Source organism: Phacochoerus africanus, chromosome 3, assembly GCF_016906955.1.
Source record: "Phacochoerus africanus isolate WHEZ1 chromosome 3, ROS_Pafr_v1, whole genome shotgun sequence".
Taxonomy (NCBI): domain Eukaryota; kingdom Metazoa; phylum Chordata; class Mammalia; order Artiodactyla; family Suidae; genus Phacochoerus; species Phacochoerus africanus.
The window spans coordinates 37085030-37111836 of NC_062546.1; the positions used below are offsets into that span (position 1 = coordinate 37085030).

The 26807-nt window shown below is 47.5% G+C and overlaps 1 protein-coding gene and 1 non-coding gene across 2 annotated transcripts; one reads left to right on the forward strand and one right to left on the reverse strand.

The window, feature by feature from the left end:
• Positions 1 to 1134: 1134 nt before the first annotated feature.
• On the reverse strand, positions 1135 to 21403 carry BANF2 (BANF family member 2). Its single transcript, XM_047770363.1, has 3 exons — positions 21393 to 21403; positions 12885 to 13010; positions 1135 to 1289 (listed from the first exon to the last, which is right to left on the reverse strand). The coding sequence occupies exons 1-3, from the start codon at positions 21396 to 21398 to the stop codon at positions 1143 to 1145; spliced, it is 279 nt and encodes a 92-aa protein (XP_047626319.1). The 5' UTR covers positions 21399 to 21403; the 3' UTR covers positions 1135 to 1142.
• Positions 19227 to 19333, forward strand: LOC125123753 (U6 spliceosomal RNA). Its single transcript, XR_007134138.1, has one exon. It is a non-coding gene; the product is annotated as a U6 spliceosomal RNA (small nuclear RNA).
• Positions 21404 to 26807: the final 5404 nt, after the last annotated feature.

Here is a 26807-nt window from a genome sequence, read left to right on the forward strand (position 1 = left end):
TTAAGCAGCTACATTTTGGGTTCATTTGTTATGCAGCAATCAATATCTACTACACTGACTTAACACTGAATTCCCATTTAAAAATAAAAATTATCCATTCCTATAAATAAATTTATGCTTTTAAAAAAAAGGGAGTTCCTATTGTGGCGCAGCAGAAACAATCCGACTAGGAACCATGAGGTTGTGGGTTCGAACCCTGGCTTCACTCAGTGGGTTAAAGAACCAGTGTTGCTGTGGCTGTGGTGTAGGCCAGCAGCTACAGCTCTGATTCGACCCCTAGCCTGGGAACTTCCATATGCTGTGGGTACGGCCCTAAAAAGACAAAAAAAAAAAAAAGAAAAGAAAGAAAGAAAGAAAATAAACAAATTTATGCTAAGAGACAGTTGCCATGATACTGGTGTAAAGTGCATTATAACTGTTTCTAGGTCATGGCGTCTGGGGACCATTTTCTTTTATTTTATATGCTTCTTTTTTTGGTTGATTTGTTTTTGTTTTTGTTTTTGTTTTTTGCTTTTTAGGGCCACACCTGTGGCCTATGGAGGTTCCCAGGCTAGGGGTTGAATCAGAGCTGCAGCTGCCAGCCTATGCCACATACGTAGCAACGCAGGATTCGAGCTGAGTCTGAGACCCACACCACAGCTCACAGCAACACCAGATCCTTAACCCACTGAGCGAGGCCAGGGATCAAACCCACAACCTCACGGTTCCTAGTTGGATTTGTTTCTGCTGCACCACGACGGGAACTCCTCCTTTTATTTTTTTTAGTTTTTTTGTTTTTTTAATGGCTGCACCTGTGGCATACGGGGGTTCCCAGGATAGGGGTGGAATCAGAGCTGGAGCTGCCAGCCTACACCACAGCCACAGCAACATTGGATCTAAGCCGATTCTGCAAACTACACTGCAGACTGCGGCAACGCTGGATCCTTAGCCCACCAAACAAGGCCAGGGATCGAACCTGCATCCTCACAGAGACATCAGGTCCTTAACATACTAAGCCACCGCAGGGACTCCTGTCCTTTGTATTCTCGAATAGCTTTATATAACGAACATGTATCATTCAAGTGTAGAACAAAAATAACGACTCAGAGCCTGGTAGTGGTGCAGAGGCGTCATTTATGCTGGAGGCTGCGCTGGGAGGGGGTCTACAGGAAGCAGGAACACCACTCTTTCAGACAGTTGGAGCTCTCCTGGGCCTCACACTCGGTGGCCCCGCAGCAGCAAATGAGCCACTTCTGAAACTCGGCTTCGTTCTTGTGCATCAGAAGGAACTGTCCCAACAGGATGTAGGCCTGCAGGGAGGAAGGCGGGAGAGGTACTCAGCTCTCTGCTCTTCCTTCGCCAGCATGAGGATGCTCGAGAAAGGAGCGGGCACAAGTCAGATTCGAGAGAGACTAGCCATCCCCCAAACCCTGGCCTAGGCCAAGGGGATTTGGAGACTGGCCCTGGCTGAGATGTGAGGTCAAGTTAAACGTCCACCTCTGCAGATGGCTTTGGGGACTGTCCAGCCTGGGATGAATCTGAACTTGTCCTTCTCAACCTTAACGGGCACACCAATCACTTGGTGTGAATCTGGGGTGAGGCCTGAAACTCTGTATTTCTAACGCTGGTCTGGGAACAAGACTCATGTAGCTCTGATGCTTCCTCCAGGCCCCAAGTATCTCTCTCTTTAAAACACACACAGGAGTTAGGAGTTCCCATCATGGCTCAGTGGTTAACGAACCTGACTGGCATCCATGGGGATGCAGGTTCGATCCCAGGCCTCACTCAGTGGGTTGAGGGTCCAGCATTGCCATGAGCTGTGGTATAGGTCACAGACATGGCTCGGATCCCGCGTTGCTGTGGCCCTGGCATAGGCTGGCGGCTACAGTTCTGATTGGACCCCTAGAGTGGGAACATCCATATGCCACAGGCGCGGCCCTAAAAAGAAAGAAAAACATGCACACACACATACAGGAGTTAGGGGTGCTTCCCGCCCCACCACTTTCTCAAAGTCTCTGGCACAGGACCTCTAGCCCTTGATACTATTGCATTTGGGATCAGTATGCGTGGAAGCCAAAGACTTCTCAGGCACCATTGGAAGTTTAGCAGCATTCCTGGCCTTTACCCACTAGATGCCAGTGGTACCCTCCCTCCTTGAATTGTGACAATGAACCGCCTCCAGGCATTGCCAACTGTCCCCCAGGGCACAGAACCTCCCTCCATTGAGAACCACTGCATGTGGGCCTGGCGGGTGAAGGGCACCTGAGTCCCAGTTTGTTTTTACAAGCCCACTATGTGAGCGAAGGCAACTCAGCGAACCTGAACTGAGAACCGCAAAACCTGAGCTTCAGTTTCTGCATCTTCTGGGGTTGTCTGCCCTGCCCCCACTTTGCAAATTGGAGTAAGTAAATTCAGTGCAAGAGCCTCAAAATATGCAAATTCCTTTTTGGTCCAAGAAGACAGAGCCTGGAGCCCATGGGGGGAGTATAAAAAAGTATAAACCAGAGTTCCCGCTGTGGCCCAGTGGGTTAAAGATCTGGCTTTGTCTCTGCAGCAGCAAAAGTTTGATCCCTGGCCCGGTGCAGTGGGTTAAAGATCTGGTGTTGCCAGAAAAGAAAATCATGGACTTGGAGAATAGACTTGTGGCTGTCCGACGGGAGAGGGAGGGAGTGGGAGGGATCGGGAGCTTGGGGTTATCAGATACAACTTAGAATAGATTTACAAGGAGATCCTGCTGAGTAGCATTGAGAACTATGTCTAGATACTCATATTGCAACAGAACAAAGGGTGGGGGAAAAATGTATACATATAAGAGTAACCTGATCCCCATGCTGTACAGCAGGAAAAATAAAAAAAAATAAAATAAAAAGATCTGGTGTTGCCGCAGCTGTGGCATGGGTCGCAGCTTGGATTTGATCCCTGGCCCAGAAATGTCCATATGCCACTTTTGGGGGATGTGGCCAGAAAAACAAAACAAAGCAAAACAACATATAAACCATGCCGAACATTGCCCCTCTCCTCTCTCTGAAGAGTCTCTGTGGCCGAGACACACATTAAAGCTTAGATACCCCACGATTCAAAGTTCTATGGCATTCTCTGGTTTTCTGAGTCCTTGTGACATAGCTTTACTCCTCTCATGCTATTTTATCACTGTTTCTGATGAGGGACAAGGACCATGTGGAGAAAAAGACATCCCAGACCACAGACTGGCTGGGCCATGGAGCAGGGAAGCCTGGAGATTTAAGGTCAGGTTCAATGCCCATCTCTCGGGGCTGGTTTAGCAGCTCTCGGGCCTAGAATGAATGAGAACCAGTGTCTAGGCTTCAAGTCCTGGGCCCTCTCCAGGAAAACCCGCTGGCGTCTGTGTACTTTCAGTTATATAAAACCAAGCAAAACTTCATCTTAGCCAAAGGGTATGTACTGTGTAAAAGACAAATTAAATAAAAGCTGAATTCCAGCCATAAAATATATCCAAGTGTTGGAGTTTGGGGTTTTTTATTTTTAGTCCAGATCCAATTGTTGAAAAAGAAGAGAGCCAGGATTTCATGGTCATTTTACGCCACTGCTTTAATCATATTTTTTTTTTTTTAAAGCAGTGTAGTGGCTCAGAATGATCTCATTTTACTTTTATCAGCCTCCTGGTCTTTTCATGGGTGATTTTAGGGAGGTTTTTTTTTTTTTTTTTGCTTTTTAGGGCCGCACCCTTGGCATATGGAGGTTCCCAGGCTAGGGGTCTGATCGAGCTATAGCTGCTAGCCTACACTACAGCCACAACAATGCAGAGCCCAAGCTGCATCTGCGACATACACCACAGCTCATGGCAAGACCAGATCCTTAACTCACTGAGCAAGGGCAGGGATCGAACACGCAACCTCATGGTTCCTAGTTGGATTTATTTCAGCTGTGCCATGATGAGAACGCCTATGGAGATTTTTTTTTTATTATTATTTAAAAATGAGGAGTTCCCGTCGTGGCGCAGTGGTTAACGAATCCGACTAGGAACCATGAGGTTGCGGGTTCAGTCCCTGCCCTTGCTCAGTGGGTTAACGATCCGGCGTTGCCATGAGCTGTGGTGTAGGTTGCAGACGCGGCTTGGATCCCGCGTTGCTGTGGCTCTGGCGTAGGCCGGTGGCTACAGCTCCGATTAGACCCCTAGCCTGGGAACCTCCATATGCCGAGGGAGCGGCCCAAGAAATAGCAAAAAGACAAAAAAAAAAAGAACATTTATTGACTGTTGATTGAGCCCGTTGTTGCAGTCGATGTGGGAGGTGCATGTAGCAGGACCTGGAAACACAGAACTTCATCTCAGGAGAGAGAATACTGGTGATATGATAATGATAATAACACTTACTATGTGACATAGAAAGTACAGACAATGGGCTCCAGGCCCCTGAGATGTTTTACCCGGTCAGATCCTCACGTCAGATCACCCCGTCCTTTCTCCAGACAGAGTCACCAAGCACCAAGGAGGTTAAGATCCTGTACTTGTCGTCCCCATTCTGCACACTCCAACCGCCACAGCCTGGCCTGGCATCTCTGCCGTTCCCGAGGCCCTGCCTCTGGCATCAACAGCTCTGGTAATCAGAGCCTCCATGTTCCTGCCATGCTCAGCAGCCAGGATGCCAGGAACGTGTGGCTTGAAGGGCCAGGGGCGAACTTTCCAGGAATGCTGCAGCAGAAGGGCCTCATCTCGTGACTACTGGAGCCAAGTTGCAACTTGACGCTCGCCTCTCTCCTTTGTCTCTGGAAAGTTAGCCTGTTTCCCTCAGCTCCCAGGGGAGGCTGGCGTCATGGGCTCCTTTCGTGGCCCTGCTGGGAGAAAGCCCTCTGGGTGTCTCTGCAGGCTCCAGAAAGTGGGCCCCTCACAGGAAGGAGAGGAGCCACCCTCGCACTCCTTGGACCAGAGCACAAAGATCTGGCTGCAGGCAGACTGATGTAGAAACCCTGTCATCCATCCCCCGGGACAGTGGCCACCTCGAAGCCAGGGCTGTTCGTTCCTTCCCACCGAAGACTTTGCCTACATGGCAGGATGGTGGCCACTCCACGTCCCAGCAGTGAGCAGGTCTGGACCAGCTTCCAGTTCGCCATGCACATTCCTTGCAAAATGGTAGCAATATTTGCATCTGCCCCAGTGTTGGGATCCCTTGTGTGTGACCCGTGCTGACATGCACGCCCTGCCCTCAAAGGCCACTGTTTGCTGCTGCCATCTTGAAATTCTTCATGAATTTGAACAAGAGGCCTCCCATCTTTGGGCTCTGCAAATTAGGTAGCTTGTCCTGGTCCGGTAACTTAAAATTTCTGTCTTCGTATGGAAACAACCCAAATGTCCATGACAGATGATTGAATTAGGAAGATGTAGTATATATACACAATGGAATACTACTCAGCCATAAAAAAGAATAAAATAATGCCATTTGCAACAACGTGGATGGAACTAGAGACTCTCATATTGAGTGAAGTAAGTCCGAAAGAGAAAGACAAGTACCGTATGATATCACTTATATCTGGAATCTAATACATGGCGCAAATGAATCTTTCCACAGAAAAGAAAATCATAGACTTGGAGAACAGACTTGTGGTTGCTAAGGGGGAGAGGGAGGGAGTGGGATGGATTGGGAGCTTGGGGTTAATAGGTGCAAACTATTGCCTTTGGAATGGATTAGCAATGAGATCTTGCTGTGTAGCACTGGGAACTATGTCTAGTCACTTACAATGGAGCATGATAATGTGAGAAAAAAGAATGTATACATGTATGTGTAACTGGGTCACCATGCTGTACAGTAGAAAAAAAAATTGTACTGGGGAAATAACAGTGAAAAAAAAAAAAAAAAAGAAAAAAATTTGTCTTCCCATCGTGGCACAGAGGAAACAAATCTGACTAGTATCCATGAGGATGTAGGTTCAATCCCTGGCCCCACTCAGTGGGTTAAGGATCTGGCATTGCTCTGAGCTGTGGTGTACATCTCAGATATGGCGTTGCTGTGGCTGTGGTATAGACTGGCAGCTACAGCTCGCATTGGACCCCTAGCCTGGGATGCTGTAGGTGAGGCCCTAAAAAGACAAAAAAAAAAAAAAATCTGTCTTCAGAGTTCCCACTGTGGTGCAAAGGGATGGGCAGCATCTCTGCAGTGCCAGGACACAGGTTCAATCCCTGGCCCGGCACAGTGGGTTAAAGGATCTGGTATTTCTGCAGCTGTGGCATAGGTGGCAACTGAGGCTCAGAACTGATCCCTGGCCTGGGAATTCCATATTTCCTGGGGCAGCCAAAAAAGAAGAATAAAAAAAAATTCCGTCTTTGCTATGACACCTGGCCTTTGCAAACAGACATACATATTCTTAGCCCCTTGTTCTCAAGCTTCCACATTTCCTGTGCAAGTTTCCAGCCCTTCAGCACCCATGAGGCATACACTAGGCAATGAACAAATTTCTCTCTTTTTCCCTAATTGGACGTTAACTCTTCAGCCTTCATGGCCACTGATGACCAACGACAAACTCGCACATTCGGTACCTTCCAGTCATTTTTGGTTTCAAACTCCTTGTCTGAAGTGCAAATGCTCAGTCCAGCACCCTTCCTCTTTCTTTCTCCACCTCCCTAGGACATGCACTAAAAAATCATTTAGCTGAAATTCAAATTTAACCCAGTGTGCTGTATTTTTATTTTATTTTACTTTACTTTTATTTTAATTTAATTTAATTTTTATTTTATTTAATGGGTGCACCTGTGGTACGTAGAAGTTCCTGGGATTGAACCCATGCCACAGCAGTAACCAGAACCACAGCAGTGACAATGCCAGATCCTTAACCTACTGAGCTGCCAGGGAACTCCCCAAGCATGTTGAATTTTATCTGGCAACCCTACACAGATCCCAAGCTTATGTGACTGGCTCCGTGCAGGGCCTGGGCATCAGGCAGAGGGTCCAGTGCCTGCTGCTCAACCTAGAGCCTGTCTGCCTAGATTCAAATTTCACCTCTCTAACCTCACGTGACTTGGAATGATTCACGTGGCTGCCTCGCACCTGTTTGCTCATGGGTAAAATAGAGATGAAAATATACTTGATAGGATTTTTTGATGATTAGATGAAATAAATAAGTGTAATGCACTTAGAATAATGCCTGACATGGAGGGAACAGTCATGTGATAGTTCTTTGATGTGGGAGAGACTTGGGGAGCTGGCGGGCACCCAGAATATTTACTCCTCTCTGATCATCCATGCTATCTGTCAGGATGAAGATTTAGGCTTTTGTAGGGTCTTCAAAGAGCACTGAGCCAAACCAGATTCTGTAGGATGTTCAACTCACTTCCACGCTGTTGGAATAACTCCAGGGTTTATCCCCACAATAACACACCCACCCCATTAGGCACTGCTGTGACCCTGAATTTACTGAGTGCATGGAAATTCACCCCCGACCCCAAGCAGGATTTTCACAGGGAGAAGAGGAGTACAATCCTTTCGTTAGAGAATAAACAAGAGGACAGTAAAGGGAGCCGTGACTCTAATATAACACGTGGAAAAACAATCAACAATTTGGACGTGATGGCAAGTTGTCCATTGATCACTCAATGTTTGGAAACAGGAGCTGTTTGGCTGGGTGGGGGTGTGCAGAAGGAGGGCTTGCTTCCTAGGGAGGGAGGGCCGTGAGGGGGGCCATGAAGGGGACGAACATCCATTTGGAGAGGGATGCTGGGGTTGCAGGAGGGTGGTCCCCATATGTGTGTGTGGTTCACGAACAGCCTGGTGGAGCACGGGGGTGGGGGGGGGGTGCAGACGCGTAGAAGGCAGGGCTGGATCCAGGCATGGAAATCTTTGAGCATCTCAGTCATGACGTGCTTTCCCTTTTGTGATCATTCCTTTCAACATTGCAGCCCTCCCACCATTAAATCTGAACCAGTGCTGTCCGGTAGAAATCTAACATGAGGCAGCATGTGATGTGTCATTTTTACATGTGTTACATGTATCAAAATTACATGTGTGATTTTCAGTTTTCCAGAAGCCACAGCAAAAGGGGCATAGAAACAGATGAATTGAATTCTAATAATGCTTTCTCTTCTCCCATATTTCTAAATTCTTATCATTTCAACATGTAATCAATACAAAAATTATTGATGAGGATGTTCCCATTGTGGCTCAGCGGCTTAAGAATCTGACTAGTATCCATGAGGATGTGGGTTCAATCCCCGGCCTCACTCAGTGGGTTAAGGATCTGGTGTTGCTGTGAGCTGTGGTGTAGGTTGCAGACACGGTGTGGATCTGGCGTGGCTGTGGCTGTGGTGTAGGCTGGCAGGTGCAGCTCTGATGTGACCCCTAGCCTGGGAACTTCCATATGCTGCAGGCGCGACCATTAAAAAAAAATTATTGATGAGATGCTTTACTTTTTTTTTTTTTTGGTACTGAGTCTTTAATGCAGCCATGTGTATTTCATATTTATAACACATCTCAATTCAGATGGTGCTTAACCGGTACAAGGGGCTGATGGCCGCTATACTGGAGGGTCAAGAGCTAGATCGTCAGGCTGAAGCTGATGGCTCCAGGGAAGGACAGGCACCGAAAAAACCCCAGAGAGAACGCAGCCACATTTCTGATTTTTGAGACTTGGGTGAATCTACAGTTTTGAAAATCAGGACTGAAACTGAGCCAGAGAGCTGTTCCAGCTGGACAAAGCTCAGGGAAAGTGCCGGGAGATACAGGGGCAACCCCGCCCAGCACCACACATCTTCTGTTGAAGAAGAAATGAAAGTTTGACTTGCATGCGGGCAGGAATCAAGGAGCAGTTACTAGGTTTGGAGGCTGGTGAGAGCTCGGGAAGGTGTCTCCACACCTGCCTGGGTTCAGGGCCATGGCTCTATACAGGAAATAGACCACCAGAAACTTCCCAGCTCCCAGGGCGGGGTGATGCCTCACTTCCCCAGGCTCCAGCATCCTGTTGTTACAGGGGCCGCCGAGGGAGGGGCCCAGGCAAGCAGGGCGGAGGGTGGCCTCCTGGGTCTGCTTCCCAGCGGGTCCCTGGAAAGGGCACAGAAAGGGCCACCACCCACAGGACATGGCCAAGGAAGCTGTCACAAGCAGGGGTGGAACCTGAGGGTGTCTGCTCTCAGCCAGGAAATCCGGGGGACCCCCCAGCCTCAGGCGGGGGCTGCCACGCTCAGGCCTCCAGCTGGCACAGCACGAAAACCCAGGAGTTCAAAGAACTCTGTAGGACATTGTACCTGGAGGATATGTGCCATCAGACATTTGTCCGAACCCACAGAATGCACTATACTGAGAGGGAACCCTCATGTAAACCGTGGACCTGGGAGATAACGTGTTATGGGGGTTCTCCTGTCACAAACCCATTGCTCTGGTGGGGGATGTTGGCAATGGGTGAGGCTGTGTAGGTGGGGCCAGGGTATATAGAACACCTCTGCACTTTCTGCTGAGTTTTGCTGTGAACCTAAAACTACTCTAAAAAAATACATTTGACAGAATCCATTGTGACTCCGTGGGTTAAGAAGCCAACAAGTATCCATGAGCATGCAGGTTCGATCCTTTGCCTCACTCAGTGGCATTGCTGTGAACTATGGTGTAGGTCACAGATGCAGCTCAGATCCCACGTTGCTGTGGCTGTGGCATAGGTCAGCAGCTGCAGCTCCAATTCAACACCTGGGAGCCTGGGAGCTTCCATATGCCGCGGGTGCAGTCCTAAAGAAAACAAATAAAATAAAATAAAAAATGAAATCTACAAGGCGCACTAGAGGAGCCTGCATTTTTTACCTGCTACATCTGAGACGGCTGCTCTGCAGGAATCTTCCCCCACCCCAGAGCCCCTTACTGCTGGCCCTACCTGTGGACCCAGCCTCCCCCAGAAGCACCTGCTCCCCTGGAGTCTCCCTCATAGACCCTCTGACCGACCCAGCCAGGCTCCAGGTGGCAATAGGGTCTCACAACCAAATCTCAGGGTAACCCCCCTCCCTGCTGGGGAAACCACCTGACCCAAGTCTTGCTGTGTGGTTTGTGATGATATGATCCACAGCCATTCTGGTCCTTACTCGGGACCTTGATCATGGCACTAACTCCCTAGAACTGTTATTTTATTCACAGGTGGGTAAGGGGCTCAAAGCAAAGGAGAAAGGTGAAACCCCAGTGTCAAGTGCCTGGAATTAGTGGCTCTGGGAATAAGTAGGGCCTAGAAGTGGAATGCTGGTCACAGCTAGCCAGGAGCTGGGGAACACAGAGGAGCAGATCTCCAGGGATCAGGCCAGTTCCTTCTTTCCTGTAAGCCTGACTCTGTGTCTCAAGTCTAGATGTCTGAAATTTTCCCATTATTCATTCATTCCTTTAGCTATAATGTGCCTGTCATCCTACCTCTAGTTGCTGAAAACATAGTTAAGCTGGAAAAGGTGAAACTATCGGCACAGAAAACAAGTTGGCAGTTGCCAGGGGCTGAGGGTGTGAAATATGAAGGGTAAGGGGGAACATTTAAGCATGATGGGATTGTTCTATGTCTTGATTGTGGTGAGGCTACATGACTGCAAGCATTTGTCAAAAGTTGGAGAGCTAGGTACTAAAAAGGTGAAATTTACTGTATGTAACTTAAATTATTTTTAAAATGATGAGTATGGCTGCACAACTACAAAACCTCACAATCATGAAGGCATTAAGTCTATGTTGTAGAAGCCAGGGTAGTGGTTTCTTCTGGGAGTAGGGTTGCATGGCATTGACCGGGAAGAGAAACAGAAGAACCTTCTGGAATTCTGGAGGTGTTTTATCTCAGGATCTGGGTGGTGAGTCTATGCGTGTATGTCTATGTAACAACTCATTGAGCTGAACCTTCATACCAGTGTGGGTGTGTTCACAATAGAAAAGAGTTCCTGTCATGGCTCAGTGGTTAACGAATCTAAGGAACCAGGAGGTTGAGGGTTTGATCCCTGGCCTCGCTCAGTGGGTTAAGGATCCAGCATTGCCATGAGATGTGGTGTAGGTCGAAGATGCAGCTCGGATCTGGTGTTGCCATGGCTCTGGCATAGACCGGAGGCAACAGCTCCGATTAGACCCCTAGCCTGGGAACCTCCATATTCCAAGGGTATAGCCCTGAAAAGACAAAAAAAAAAAGAGAGAGAGAGAGAGAGAGAGAGAGAAAAGAAAAGTAAAAGGGACAATCATTTCCTCTAAAAAATAATTTTTAATTTAAAACATCTTCCCAAATCAGATATGTCTACTTTACTCCCTGTTTGGGAATGGTCTATCTCCTTTATCTGGGAAGAAAGAATCAAATGTACTTCAATCCAGCTTCCTGAAAATACCACCTATTGGATATTAAACGATCATAGACTGGAGTGATAGAATTTTTAACAACTGGCACAGGGTGTGTCAATTAGAAAACCATGGGCCCAGGAGTACAGACGCCTCCTGGAAACAGCCGTGCACTGTGTCAATGCAAACCAAACTGATTATCAGCCGTGCATGCAGCAGTTCCCAGCAGTTTCTATAGCCCCTTCCTGCCCAGTGGTGTAGACTGACTTTAAAAATTGAAGGGAATGAATAGCAAAAGCTCAGTTGTTGGTGCCACTCTACTGAATGTGCAATGCCCCCTGTGAATTTCCATCTGCTCACTTTAAAAAAAATTGTATTGAAGTATAGTTGATGTACCATGTTGTTTTAATTTCTGCTATATAGCAAAGTGACTCTATATAATTTTTCACATTCTTTTCCATTGTGGTTTATCATAGGATGTTGAATATAGTTTTCTGCGTAGTACAGTAAGACCTTGTTGTTTATCCACCCTATATATAATAGTTTGCATCTGCTAATACCAAGTTCCCAATTCTTCTCTCCCCTATCCACCTCTCCCTTGGCAACCACAAGTCTGTTCTCTATGTCTGTGAGTCTATTTCTGTTTTGTAGATACGTTGATTTGTGTCATATTTTAAATTCCACATATAAGTGATATCATATGGTATTTGTCTTTGTCTGGCTTACTTTACTTAGTATGGTCATCTCTAGATCAATTTATGTTGGTGCAAATGGCATGGTTTCATTCTTTTTCATGGCCGAGTAACATTGTATATATGCATTACATGTTCTTAATCCATTCATCTATTGATGGACATTTAGGTTGTTTCCATGTCTTGGCTATTGTCAACAGTGCTGCTATGAACATAGGGGTGCATTGTATCTTTTTGAATTGCATTTTTGTTTGGGTATATTCCCAGGAGTGGGGTTTCTGGATCATATGGCTACTCTATTTTTAGTTTTTTGAGGAATACCCATACTGTCTTCCATAGTGGCTGCACTGATTTACGTTCCCACCAAAGTGTAAGAGGGTTTTCTTTCTGTCTGCTCACTTTCTTTGGGTTCTCTTTGGAAACCTCTCCCATTCTCTCCTAAGGTTCCAAGCAGCATAGAAACAATTACATAGAAAAGAATGCTCTGATCCCATTGGCTGTCCTTGAAGGCATTCTTGGGCTGCTAGTGACATCTGAAACAACTCACTTCCTCTTATTCTGGTATAGACCCCAGGCTGCTCTTACTGCACCTGCCTGCCAGTGCCCAGATAGGATAAATGAGACCCTAAGAGTCTCTTCATGGGGGTGGGGAATACACCCAAATAGTCCATCCTAACAACACAACCCTGGACTTGAGCGGCTGGCTCACTCCTGTCGACACCTGGGTGTTTGTGTTCCAAGTGAATCACGCACAGCGCAGCTGCTCTGAGCCAAAGTGATTCAATTTTCCCATCATCTACAGACCCTGGAGTCTGCCCAAGCATGCAGGGTCAGAAGCACTGAAGCATGTGGTGCCTGGCCAAGTGGTAGCTTCACTCTCTGATGGCCACTTGCAGGGACCTGAGGCAGCAGCTGCCATCTGGCAGGATTAGGGGAAGACGGGCTGGGGAGAGAATCTGGAGAAATTAAAAAAAAAAAGAATTACCTTGTTGAAACCTTTGGTGACCAAATTGATTGCAAGCTCACGGCTGATCCCGGCTATCCAGGCGACATCTTTTTCTCCTATGGGTTCAGAGAGGAAGGCTCTCAGCCTGGGAGACATGTGGTCCATCTTCTGTAATAGCAATAGGAGGAAAAGGGTTAGGAGGTGACTGGACTTTGGGGAGCTCCCCGACCTCCTGGAGGTGCTGAGACCAAGAGATGGCAGGCTCCCTTCCACCACCCACCATTTACCGGGGACCTAAGTGGATGCCAGGTGCAATGCCCTGCTCTGAGGCTTTACCTAGCCCTCCCTACCTGTGTGGATTAAGAGATGAATAGAGGAGTTCCCGTCGTGGCGCAGTGGTTAACGAATCCGACTAGGAACCATGAGGTTGCGGGTTCGGTCCCTGGCCTCGCTCAGTGGGTTAAGGATCTGGCGTTGCTGTGAGCTGTGGTGTAGGTTGCAGACGCGGCTCGGATCCCGAGTTGCTGTGGCTCTGGCGTAGGCCAGCAGCTACAGCTCCGATTGGACCCCTAGCCTGGGAACCTCCATGTGCCATGGGAGCGGCCCAAAGAAATAGCAAAAAGACAAAAAAAAAAAAGAGATGAATAGAGATGGCCTCAATTGACTTCAATAAATCCCCACGAAAAGGGAGTGCTTAATGCTAGGGATTCTGATGGGTTCTTTTCCAACTTTCCCACTCTAAATGCTTAGAGAAACAGCTTGCTTCTCTTAGCTAATTAACACATCTTCTCTTTTATTTTTCATTAAAATTTTTTTTTTATTTTTGTCTTTTTATGGCCACACCCGTGGCACATGGAAGTTCCCAGGCTAAGGGTCCAATTGGAGCTGCAGCTGCTGGCCTGTGCTACAGCCATAGCAATGCCAGATCTGAGCCACATCTTCAACCTACACCACAGCTCATGGCAATGTTGGATCCTTAACTCACTGAGTGAAGCCAGGGATTGAACCCATGACCTCATGGATACTAGTCAGGTTCATTTCTGCTGAGCCACAACAGGAACTCCTCCATCTTCTCATTTAACCACCACCATTTTTTCTTATTTTTTGTTTTAGCCTTTAAATACATTCTATTATGGTTGGTTGTTTAGGTGCAAGGAACAGAAAACTCTTTAACTGGCTCAAATATTAAAGAAGACATTATGTAACTCAAAAGTCCCCAAGTAAAGGTGGCTATGGCACAATTGGTGTCACAGATCCATTTTTCTGCTTCTTTCAACTTTTCCTCCTTGGGTCAACTTTGAGTGGGGTTGGCACCCCTGATGGTGGTGAAATGGCTGCCCTCTCCAGTACTCAGATTCCCCCCAACAACTCGATCCCCAAAGCAGAATCAAAGAGAGAGTTCTGAGCAGAAACTCATCTGGTCTCGAAGGTCAGCTGCATGCCCAGTCCTGGATCTGGGAGTGGAGTTAGCTTTCTCTAAGCAAAATGAGCTGTGCGTTCAAATATGGTTGCCTGTGCAAAATCAGGATTATTCTCCAGCGAAGTGGGGGTGTGTGAAAGCAGGAACCACAATGTCCCACCATGACCCACCCCATTGATGAACTAATATCGGTACACACTCTTTCTCTTATATAATCATCAGAAATAATTGACGCACCCCTCCCCCAAAGGGTGAAGCCCTATGATTCATCCAGTTACTGGATTCAGATTCAAGTTCATGTTTTCTGGGAGATGCATCATACTCCCCACCATGTCTAAAGTCTGAAGTTCACCATCATCAACATAGCCAGCAGTGTCGGGAAAAACCAGGATATCCGCAATAAGAATTTCCAGAAAGGGAACTCCCCATTTGGAGAAGAGGATGGTAAATTCATTCAGTTGCCAAGGGTCACTAGTGCACACAATATTGAGGGAATATTGAGGATTCCTTGCTCTGGTGGTAAAGTCAGCTCCTCAGGCAGACAAGACGGCAGCCCCTAATTCCAGGCTTGGGTGGGTCTCCCCTGTTCACAGCCTTGGTAACATCCGAGTGGGCTTGGGGTCTATGCCTTCCAAGGAGAGTCGCTGTTTTACCCTGCTTCCTATGGGTATGAGCTCAGGGATTGCCCTGAGGAATAGGCAATCTCAGGCCACTGGTTTGCCACTTTCTTTGACATTTCGGCCCCCTCACTGGGTTTCTTCTGTTCAAGTCCGCAGGCTGGTGGTTGTAGGTCTGTCTGTATGCTTGATCTGGCAGCTGGCCCCTGTGCTTTGCCTGCTGCTCTGCTCCTCAGATTAGAGGCATCTTATTGCGTCTCTGAACTGGGGAGGTACCCCACATTTACTCCTTGGCTCCATTGTGTCCCAGCTGCATCTTCACAAGAGGGCAACTGTCCCCTTTATCAAGCTTGATTGACATCCTTAAGACAAGATGCTCAGGAGAGACTGGGACCTGGGGGCAATGTTGTTCTGGGGCCTCAGTCTTTTCTCTTGCAGTCACCTGACCTGTCACCTGTGTTCTAACTTCAGCCAAATAAATCAGCTTTTCCCACCCAGGAGGACTTGCTCAGACCACAGGCAGAAAGGCCCTCTCTTAGCAAAGCTGTATTTTCATCTCTCTCTGCCCTCCAACTGGCCATTCTTCCTCCTCACCATGAGGATCTAGGGGCCTCAACGAGGACAGGGAAGTAGCCAACGACTTGAATATTCCCTCTCAGATGTCTCTATACACATGAGGTCTGTGTCGCAGGGTAAAGCAGACCCACCATAACCAGCCGTTTCGCTACACGAGGGTCACCGTTCTCCTAGTTTAGGTAAAGAAATCCTCACTGCCCTTGCGTCGATGTCTCTTCTCAGTACGCGTTTGAGCTTTGCTCCTTGTCACATCCCCCTAGTTGGTGATGCAAGCCACAGAAAATCCAGTTCTAGCTGGCTTACACTGGAACTGTACTAGCATACAGTTTACTAGCATACGCCACCAAAAGTCCAGAGGTGGTCACATGTGGTTTGATCTAGGCTCCAGCTTGACTTCCTTGAGACGCTCTTGACTCCACCTCCCTTTTTCTATTGGCTCTGCCCCCAGCTCGACTCCTTCTTTCCTATTGGCTCCGCCCCCAGCTCGACTCCTTGGTGGAAATAATTGGTCAGCAGCAGGATCTGGCATCATTACTTTAAGCCACACCCCCCCCCCAAAGGAAAACACTGTTTCCCCCTTAGAAGCTGCGAATGTACGCCTTCTCTAGCCCAAATCATTATGTGTCAGCCTAAGATATTAACTACGGCCTGATACATGCATCTTCCCTCTGGTTTAGAGAGCAAGTTAGTGACCTGCAAACACAGAGCCTGCAGCGGTGCGGTGGGGCAATTACCTGGGGTAGAGTACCCCCATACAGGACAAGCTTGCTAGAGCAAGCCAGTGCCCACCATATATTCTCCAGTAGGTTGTGAGCCGCCCCCTTCTCCCACCTCTACCACCAGGGTCTCAGCTGCCTCTGAATGTCCTCAACTCCCCAGCCCAGCCTCAGCTTCCAGCCCTGCCCCAGCACTGGTAACACATGACATGAGTGACAGGAAGCATCCTTTGCTTTCAGAGGTCTCCCTTTCACAGCACTGGGCTCTCTGCCTGTCCCCAGGCTCCCAACTGTCCTCCAGACCTTTCTGTAAAGTCCAGCTCCCCTTAGAAGACTTCTTACCCCAGAAACACTTTCGAGAAAACTAAACGCTCCAAGAAGCGATGCATCTGAAGGTGCTGATTTTCGGAGTCCGGGGGCTCCTGAGGAAGGTAGTCCTCATGTATGGCTGATTCTAGGAAGGGGAGCACAAGGCAAGTCTGGGTGCCCCTGACTATGTGGGTCTCAAATCCACAGGTGGGTGAACTGCAAATAGATTATTACATGGAGGGCGCTGATTTGTCTTTAGCAGTGAAATATGAACATCGCTTTTTTTTTCTTTTAGGGCTGCACCTGTGGCATATGGAGGTTCCCAGGCTAGGAGTCAAATCGGAGCTGCAGCTGCCCGCCTACACCATAGCCACAGCAATGCCAGATCCGAGCCGCATATGTGACCTACACCACAGCTCACGGCAACGCCAGATTCTTAACCCACTGAGCAAGGCCAGGGATCTAACATGAATCCTTATGGATGCTAGTCAGATTCTTAATCCACTGAGCCGCAATGGGAACTCCAAACATCACTCTTCATCCATGAAACTATGGTACCCGGTGAATTCTGCAGCACCCACCACTTCAGGGAATGATCAATTCAGGGCCAGACGGTAAGGGATCAGGATTTCTGAAAGAAAAACGAGACCCAGAGTGTGCTGGCCAGGTCACCAACTTTGCTGAAGGAAAATTCCACTCACTATCCCCACTGGCCACCTGTTAAGTTAAATATCTCTGCCCATTCAAAGAATAAATGGAAAGTACAACATTGTTATCAATGCACCAGCAGCATCAAAGACAGACAGTGATTAGCAACAGCCTGAGTGTTTGCTTTTCTCACACACCTGATCTCACTTTGATCCTTGAGACCCTAGAGGAGAGGCAGCGATTTTTACCTTCCTCAGGACTCTCTGAGAAAAGGCCTCTGCATTCTGTATGTTGCCTTTGTCTGCAGCAGAGTTTCTCACCTGGGGACGAATTGTCCCCCACCCCCCCAAAAAAATTTAGCAATGTGTCTAGAGACACTGTCACAACTGGGGGATGGGGAGGGGGACATGGCTGCTGGCATCTGTGGGTAGAGGTCAGGGTCGCTGTTAAACATCTTATAACGCACAGCAGCCCTTTCACAGCATAGAATTATCCTGCCCCAAATGTTCATAGTGTCAGAATTGAGAAACCCTGGGCTACAAGTAACAGAAACCCCTGGTGCAGATGGTCTTAAACAAATACATTTTTTTTCTTTTTTGGTCTTTTTAGGGCTGCACCCTCGGCCTGTGGAGGTTCCCAGGCTAGGGGTCCAATCAGAGCTGTAGCTGCCAGCCTACACCACAGCCACAGCGATTTGGGATATAAGCCTCGTCTGTGACCCACACCACAGCTCACGGCAACGCCCGATCCTTAACCCACTGAGCAAGGCCAGGGATCGAACCTGCATCTTTATGAATGCTAGTCAGATTCGTTTCTGCTGAGCCACGATGGGAACTCCAACAAATACATTTCTAATTTCACATAACCAGAAAAATCCATGGTGAGGTGGACCCGGGATTTTGGCAGTTAGCGGCTCTTTTTCAAGGACCAGGCCAGCTGCCCCCCTACAGAATTTGCTCGAGTCCCATCTGACATGAGAATTTCCAAAGGAAGGAGGGGCCATTTCTGCTTGGGTGTCCCTAGAACCTCATCGGCAGAATTCCCCTTCCCTTCATTGGTCAGAGCCAGGCCGCACACCCAGCCCTAAACCAGTCACTGGCCAGGTGAGTGGGACCGCTTGGGGGTGTGGATGCTGTCCGCTCCCCGAGTTACATGGAGAACATTGGGTTCTCTAGTAAGGAAGGGGGTGGGGGCTGGGTAGGCGAATGACCTTGTCTGCTGCAGCATCCGAACCCTGGCCTACTATTCAGTCCGTTACAAATAGTGCTTCTCAAAGGCTCATTTCACATGCGGGGTCCTGTTGAAAAATGCAAATGCAGCAGGTCTGGGCTGGACCTGAGATGCTGCAGGTCTACCCGGTCCTTAGAAGATGCTGTTGCTGCTGGCAATCAGATCACTTTGAGTAGCAAGGCGTTATGTGATGCCCCTTATTCTTTTCACGCTATTTTATATTTAATCGTGGTAAAATAGACATAGCATCAAACTTACCATCTTAACCATTTTTAAGCATACAGTTCAGTAGTGCTGAGTATATTCTATTACGATCAATCTCCAGAAGACTCCTCATCTTGCAAGACTGAAACTTTAAAAACCCATTGAATAACAATTCATCTTCACACTCACTCCCGCCCTCAGTCTTGGTCACTACCATTCTGCTTCCGTCTCTGTGACTGTGACAGCTCTAGGTACCTCATGTAAGTGGAGTCATATAGAATTTGTCCTTTTGTGACTGGCTTCTTTCACTTCACATCCTTCAAGTTCAACCATGCTGCATCATGTGCTAGAATTTTCTTCCTTTTTAAGGAAGCTCATCTTGGACACATACATCACATCATGTTTATCCATCCATCCATTGATGGGCACTTGGATAGTTTCCACCTTTTTGTTAATATGAATAATGATGCTTTAAATATGGGTTGACAAGCATCTTTTCAAGATCCTGCTTGATCCTGCTTTGAGTTCTCTGGGGTATATCCCTAGAAGTGAGCTTGTTGGAGCATGGGGTAATTCTATGTCTAATCTTTTGGGGAACCACTATCCAGTCTCCCACAGTGGCTGCATCAATGCCATTTATTTCTCATCTTGGCAGCACATTGAACTCACATCGGCAGCACACATACTAAAATTGGAACGATACAGAAAAGATTAGCATGGCTCTTGCGCACGAATGACGTTCAAGCTCGAGAAGCATTCTGTATTTTTCAGACTTGTGGAGGAGGGAGGGAGTGGGTTGGATGGGGAATTTGGGGTTGGTAGATGCAAACTATTACATTTAGAATGGATAAGCAATAAGACCCTATTGTATACCACAGGGAACTATAGCCAATCTCCTGGGATACGACATGATAGAGATGATATGAGAAAAAGAATGTATATATACATATGCCTGGGTCACCTGGTCATACAGAAGAAATTGGCACAACATTATAAATCAACTTTATTTATTTATTTAGTCAGTCCTTTTAGGGCCGCACCTTTGGCATATGGAGGTTCCCAGGCTAGGGGTGTAACCGGAGCTGCAGCTGCCAGCCTACTCCAGAGCCATAGCAACGCAGGATCCTAGCCTCATCTTGGACCTACACCACAGCTCATGGCAATGCCAGATCCTTAACCCACTGAGCAATGCCAGGGATCAAACCCGCAACCTCATGGTTTCTAGTCGGATTTGTTTCTGCTGCGCCACAATGGGAACTCCTCAACTATACTTATTTAAATTAAAAAATTAAAAAGTCCAGCAGACTCATATTGGGAGATTTACAAATTACTGATGTTTGGTTTGATTTAATTAGCATGGCATGTACCCTGGACATTGGAATGTTTTTAAACAACCCAAGTGATTGCAACATGCTGCAAAAGTTTGAGAATCACTGCTTCCTTGTCACTTGCTTCTTTCTCACAAAATGATGAGCAGGTGTCCCAGCTAAGCGAGACTCAGTGGTGGGCTCTCTACTGTCTGTGTCGCCAGATTGCATAAGCTCACCAACTTGCAGGTAGTTGTCACCCCTCTGCTCCGACCACTGAGCACATTGTACCCTCATTAGCCATCAGAAGGAAGATTTAACTATGACCCTGACAGCTTTGAAGTCAGAGAACTTCAGAGCAGGCAGACCTCAATAATGCTCTATCCCCACCTCTTTTTAAAATTAAACGAAAAAAAGAGGGGGGAAATTTACTTCAAAGGAAGTTTTACCTGGAATCCCTTTATATAAAATAGATCAAAGCAGAATGACTCTGTTGACTTGGGAGTGAGGTGGGAACACCAACCCCTGCACACGGAGCCATCACGTGGTCCCTGGTGCTTTCCCCAAGGCCCCCTCTGATGGAGCCTAAACCTCTCACCTCACCCCTGAGAAAAAGGGAGCCCCAAGAATTTGTGGACCTGCTCAAGACCATGCCCCTAGCAAAGCACGGTGGGCTCTGCTTCCCAGAAGCGCATCCCCTTCCAAGTCAATGGGGATCCCAGTGGGCTTCGGGGTGGGGGGCTGCAGTAAGACTGGGTTAAGTGCTCAACAGCCATATGACAAAACTACCACAAATGCCTTAATTTGTGGCCAAGGACTCCTGTGTTACAGGGTGTTCTTTTAAATTCCTTTTTTTTCTCTTCTTTTGGGGGGCTGCACCTGCGGCATATGGAATTTCCTGGGCTAGGGGTTGAATAGGAGCTGCAGCTGCTGGCCTACCCCACAGCCACAGCAACACGGGATTCAAGCCACATCTGTGACCTCATGACAGCTCATGGCAATGCCAAATCCTTAACCCACTGATCAAGGCCAGGGAACAAACCTGCATCCTCATGGATACTAGTTGGATTCTTAATCTGCTGAGCCACGATGGCAACTCCCTCAATTCCTTCATTTTGAATCTCAAAGTACTATTTGAGGAGGGCACACTGGCAGGAAATGACCTCAATCAAGTCTGGTTTTAGATGCTAGAGAAGTCACCTGTTTAAACAAAGAATAAAAGAGTCAACGGAATTTAATCCTGATTCTCAAAGGAACCACCTTCTGGTTGCAAATGTTTGACATTACTTAAAGATCATTTAAAAAATCTGTATGAGGAGTTCCCATGGTGGCTCAGTGGAAATGAATCTGACTAGCATCTATGAGGATGCAGCTTCAATCCCTGGCCTCGTTCAGTGGGTTAAGGATCTGGCGTTGCCCTGAGCTGTGGTGTAGGTTGCAGATGTGGCTCCCATCTGGCATTGATGTGGCTGTGGCATAGGCCAGCAGCTACAGCTCTGACTTGACCCCTAGCCTGAAACCTCCATGTGCTGTGGGTATGGCCCTGAAAAAGAAAAACAAACCAACAAACAAAATCTGTACGATAGGTCTCTGTGAGAAGGTGGCCACAGACCTACCCTGTCAGAGCTCTAGGGTGGGGTCTGCTCTAAGGCCGTACATATGGCTCCGCAGGGCTTGGAGCAATCTTTCCAGTGAGGACAGTACACATGAATTCACAAGGTGGCATTGCTCTGGAATTCCCACTGTGATGCAGCGGGATCATTGGCATCTCTGCAGCGCTAGAACCCAGGTTCCATCCCTGGCCCAGCAGAGTGGGTTAAAGGATCTGGTGTTATCAAAGCTGTGGCATAGGTCACGACCATGGCTTGAATCTGATCCCTAGCCTGGGAACCCTATACGTCTCGGGGTGGCCGAAAAAAACCCTAAAACACAAAAGGTGACATTGCCCAATGACCATTAGCTGGAAGCAAAGTCATTATTATCTGAAAGCCACTCAAAAAGTGACCCCAATGAGGAAGACATTGATGTGACCAGTACCTGAATGTAGGTAGAACACTATTGTTTTCCTGAAATATAAATGGAAAAGTGATATATTTCTAAATAAAGTATTGGGTATTATATGTGACTTTCAACGTGTATAATGAAATTATGAAATCAAATGGAAAAGTAGACTATTTTATCTACCACCCTAAAAGTTTATGTATATTCAAACAGCCAAAAACCATTTTGAGCCAAGGAGGGGTTATCTTATTTTTGGGTTTATTTGCTATCTGGGCATCCATGGTATTGCCTTCCTCAGGCAACTGTGATGTTAGTACTTAAGACTTCATGTTTTGCCCTCAACCCTTTATTGGGGGTGGTAACAGGGGTACAGGGGGACAGCCTTTTGCTTATGTCTTATGCTTAAAATGTCCCACATGATAAACCTTTTGGAATTTAATGTGAAGAAAAGAGTATTCCTTTCAAAACTGGTGTATTTCTACCTTTGTGATTGAAAGGATTTGTAACCATCCTATTTTCCTTTTTACTTGGCCTACTAGGAAGCTTTGAGCTAAACATGATGACCATATAGAGAAACTAGCATGGATTAAAATCTCCTTCCCTGGGGATTTCCTGACTGTTAAGAATAAGTAGGAACAGTGTATACCTAATGGCAGAAAGAAAAAAGCATGTATATGTTATATGATGCCTTAAATATGTATTTAATAGCTCTGAGTCGGTTTTAGGGAATATCCTAAAATACATGGCAAATGGAAAAAAAAAAAAAACTCCTTCCCTTCATAGTTAACATGTTTGCTTCTCTTACTCAGTGCCTTCATTTTCTCTTTCTACCTTTACTTTAAAACTCAAATTCATGTGCGGAGACCCCATCATGGCTCAGCGGGTCAATAATCCGACTAGTATCCGTGAGGACGCAGATTCAATCTCTGGCCTCACTCAGTGGGTTAAGGATCTGGGGTTACCATGAGCTGCTGTGTAGGTCACAGATGCAGCTTGGATCCCGCCTTGCTGTGGCTGCGGTGTAGGCCGGCGGTTGTAGCTCTGATTCAACCCCTAGCCTGGGACCTTCCATATGCCATGGGTGAGGCTCTAAAAAGGAAAAAATAAAAATAAATAAAACTCAAATTCATATGTCAGAATCCTTTAGTAAAAGCCACCCAAAGCCTGAAAGTGATGGAGACTATAAATAGCAGATCTGTGGGAAAATTCAGAATCCATTCCCGTGTCTTCAAAATACTGCAGCACTGTAGCGCCAAGGGCAGGTGAGAGAATGAGGGGGAGACTGACCTCAGGATGGTTTCTGTGGAGCCCCTTGGCCTCCAGTGAGAGGGTGGATGGACATTTGCATTCAAATGCACTCAACTCAATCCTGAGGGATCTGGACCACTTCTCGCCCCGTCAGGATCCAAGGATGTGTTGATTGTCAAATACCACTCTTGGCTCCTGGCACCTCTGCCCCTCTCCTTCCAATGACAAGCTCTGGCCCCTCCCTCCCCAGTCTTTCCAGAAAAGTGGTGATGTTCCTATGACATTGAGGTCTGAATCTGAGGCACCTTTCCCCTTTAATCTGTTGAGGATCTGAGAGGACAGAGGATAACATTGTCTTTCCTTTTGGATAGAAGCTCATGGCCTCAAGACATAGGGCGCCATTTTGTACAGTCCGTTCAATCTTTGCTTTTCAGGCCACACCACAGTGGCCTGGGGCTTGCGTGGGACACCCCTCACCTTCTCAGGCCACGTTCTGGCACCTTTATAAATGCCTCTCTCTCTCTCTCTGTGAGGATTGCTCAGCTGGTGGGACCCAAACCTGCTGGGGACCATATTCGCCACCCCCAGGATGAGTCTGCCCAATCAGCAAGCCACACGGGAAAAGCAGATCTGAGAGGAGGCAGCCCTGGAAATGCAGACGAACCCAAGAAATGCCCAGGCTAGGGAGCCAGCCATAAGAGGGTGGGAATATCTGGCCCTTCACTTACTAGCTAGAAGATCTGAACCAAGGATGAGGACTCAACTTCCTCATCTGTAAAGTGGGGATAAAGATTGTGCCCAGTTGTTCAGATCAGATGAGGTAACTGAATGTCGATTTCCAGGGCACTGTCTGGAATAGAGCAGCATCACTAGGTAAGCTGATTCACCGGCGTTGTATTTAATCAGTCTTTCTCAGGCCTGCTGTCAAGCAGGTCTTGGTGGGTACAGGATCAAGGTGATTTCTGTGGCTTCTAAGCACCATTATCTTCTAGATCATGACCTTGCTGCATCCTTCACATGCCATGGAAAAGCCCTTTGGCATTCAGCCCTGTAAGCCACATCAGTTGTCTATCCCAGTTCAGTACCTGCTCCTTCTGCTTCTGGGACCATCACCTTTACGCCTCTTTAGGGACCACTCTTCCCCAAACCTCATCCTCTATCTTCCCAACACCCTGGCTCCAGGGGGCACCCAGATGCAGACCTGGGTGATAAACCTAGTGATCATTGTGGCTCAGCGGGTTATGAACCCGACTGGTATCCATGAGGACGCAGGTTCCATCCCTGGCCTCGCTCAGTGGGTTAAGGATCTGGCGTTGCCATGGCTGTGGTGTAGGTCGAAGATGCGGCTCAGATCTGGTGTTGCTGTGGCTATGGTGTCAGCCGGCAACTGTAGCTCTGATTCGAACCCTAGCCTGGGAACTTCCATATGCCACAGGGGCAGCCCTAAAAAAACAAAGAAACTAGCAAATCACTTTGGCTGCAACGATTGGTTCAGAAATGGGTACATTCCTTAGCTCAGGCCAGATCTGTGACTTTTGCTAGAATTAACTTGTAAAAAGGCCATCTTCTCTGCAAGGAGGACTTAGATAGAATGTGAGAGCAGAACTACTGTAATCATCTTTGCCATCACCTGTACCTGAGAGCCTGCCTGAGCAAAGCCAGCATGTAAGAAAGCCAGATCTGAGATAAGGAGAGAGACGGGCTCTGCAATCATCAGTTACCAGCCTGGATCTAGCCATGCCTGAAGGCATCTACCCCTAGAGTTTTCAAGTACGTCAAGCAATATTATCCACTTTTGTTTAATCAGTTGAATCAGATTGTGCTATTTGTAACAAAGAATCCTAACTAATACACCCCCCCAATGTTCATTCATTCACTCACTCTTTTTTTTCTTCACTGTTGGCCGCCCTGTGGCGTATGGAGTACCTGGGCCAGGGATCAGTTGTGATCTAAGCTATATCTGCAGCAACACTGGAACACTTAACCCGCTGTTCCATGCCAAGGATTGAACCTGCATCTGGTACTCCCAAGATGCTGCAGATCCCACTGTGCCACAGCGGGAGCTCTCACTCACTCATTCAACAAGTATTTGTGGCACACCTACTATGTGCCAAGTACTATGCTGGGCACAACAGCATCTTCATTCTGCCCAGAAACCTGGGGCAGGATCAGTCCAACAGCCTTAGGCATCAAGAATGGAAAAATCAATGTTCAATGACCCTTAACGCTTATCATTCATTTAAAAATAAAGGTAAGGAGTTACCGTCATGGCTCAGAGGAAATGAATCTGACTAGGAACCATGAAGTTTCGGGTTTGACCCCTGGCCCTGCTCAGTGGGTTAAGGATCTGGCATTGCCATGAGCTGTGGTGTGGGTCACAGACGTGACTTGGATCTGGTGTTGCTGTGGCTGTGGTGTAGGCTTATTTCAGTTAACTCAATGTCCTTATGTTTCCTCCATATTGCATTATGTGTTAGAATTTTCAGGCTAGCATTCCATCATGTGCAGAGACCCCATTTAATCATCATTCACCCATTACTGGGCATTTAGGTTGCTTCCACCTTTTAGCTATTGTAGATAATTCTGCTATGAACATGGGTGTCTTGTAACAGATATATTATTTTAACTTTTTTTTTTGTCTTTTGAAGCCCACACCCGCAGCATATGGAGGTTCCCAGGCTAGGAGTCGAATCAGAGGTGTAGCTGCCGGCCTACACCATAGCCGCAGCAACTCGGGATCCGAGCAGAGTCTACGAACTACACCACAGCTCACAGCAACGCCGGATCCTTACCCAGTAAGCGAGGACAGGGATCAAACCCGCATCCTCATGGATACTAGTCGGGTTCACTAACCACTGAGCCACGATGGGAACTCCTTTCTTTCTTTCTTTTTTTTTTTTTTTAAACTTCTTGATTTACACCCCCTTATGGGTTGAGCTTTTGGATTCCTCTGCTCTGCCATTATAGCCTCAGAGAGAAGGGCAAAGTGATATTGTCTTAGGAAGGAAAAGGAGCTTCCTCAGAAGAATTGTCTACCTCTTCTGCCTCACAGATTCTTGAAAGAAGGGGAGTGCTCACCCATTATCCACAAAAAGAACAGGATGTTTGGGAAGCAGGGGCCTCCCTCTTGGGGACAAAAATCCTGAAGTGGGCAGATACATTAGATTCCTGAGGGAAAAGTGGCTGGCTGGGCCACAGGAATGATGCCTGAGACCCAGGGGCCTGCAGCGCTGAGCTTTCTGGGCGATGATGAGAATGGGCCCCTTCCAAGGTGTTTGGGGCAGTGGGGGCAGCAGCTGTGAATAATTACACATATGAACCTGAGCACCAGGCAGAAGATGCTTTGAGGGCTGAAGGGCAAGCTGAAGCCAGGAATCAGAATGAAGAGGTCCCTGGAATGGGGACCTTCCCACAAGGTCAAATGATCACCAAGCCACAGACTCTAGCACCGGCTGCCAAAATATCCCAAAAGACCAGAGGGGCTTGTCACCCTGCAGACCAAAGCAGCCACTACCACAGGGATCAGGCTATCATCCTGCAGATGCCATGAGTACTCTGACCCCATCCCCCCACTGCCATAAAGACATGTAAGCATCGCATGCCCCAGCCCCACACCCACAGAACTTGTTAAGGAGGCTGGGAAGGGGGAGTATGGTCGCTAAGAAGACTACCTCCCCCAAAGAGGC

What these genes read in the sequence shown, in the direction of transcription:
- BANF2 (XM_047770363.1), bottom strand. An exon ending in TCACCAAAGGTTTCAACAAG is followed by an intron (nt 1,290 to 12,884) that starts GTAATTCTTTTT and finishes TCCTCCCTGCAG; the next exon opens with GCCTACATCCTGTTGGGACA.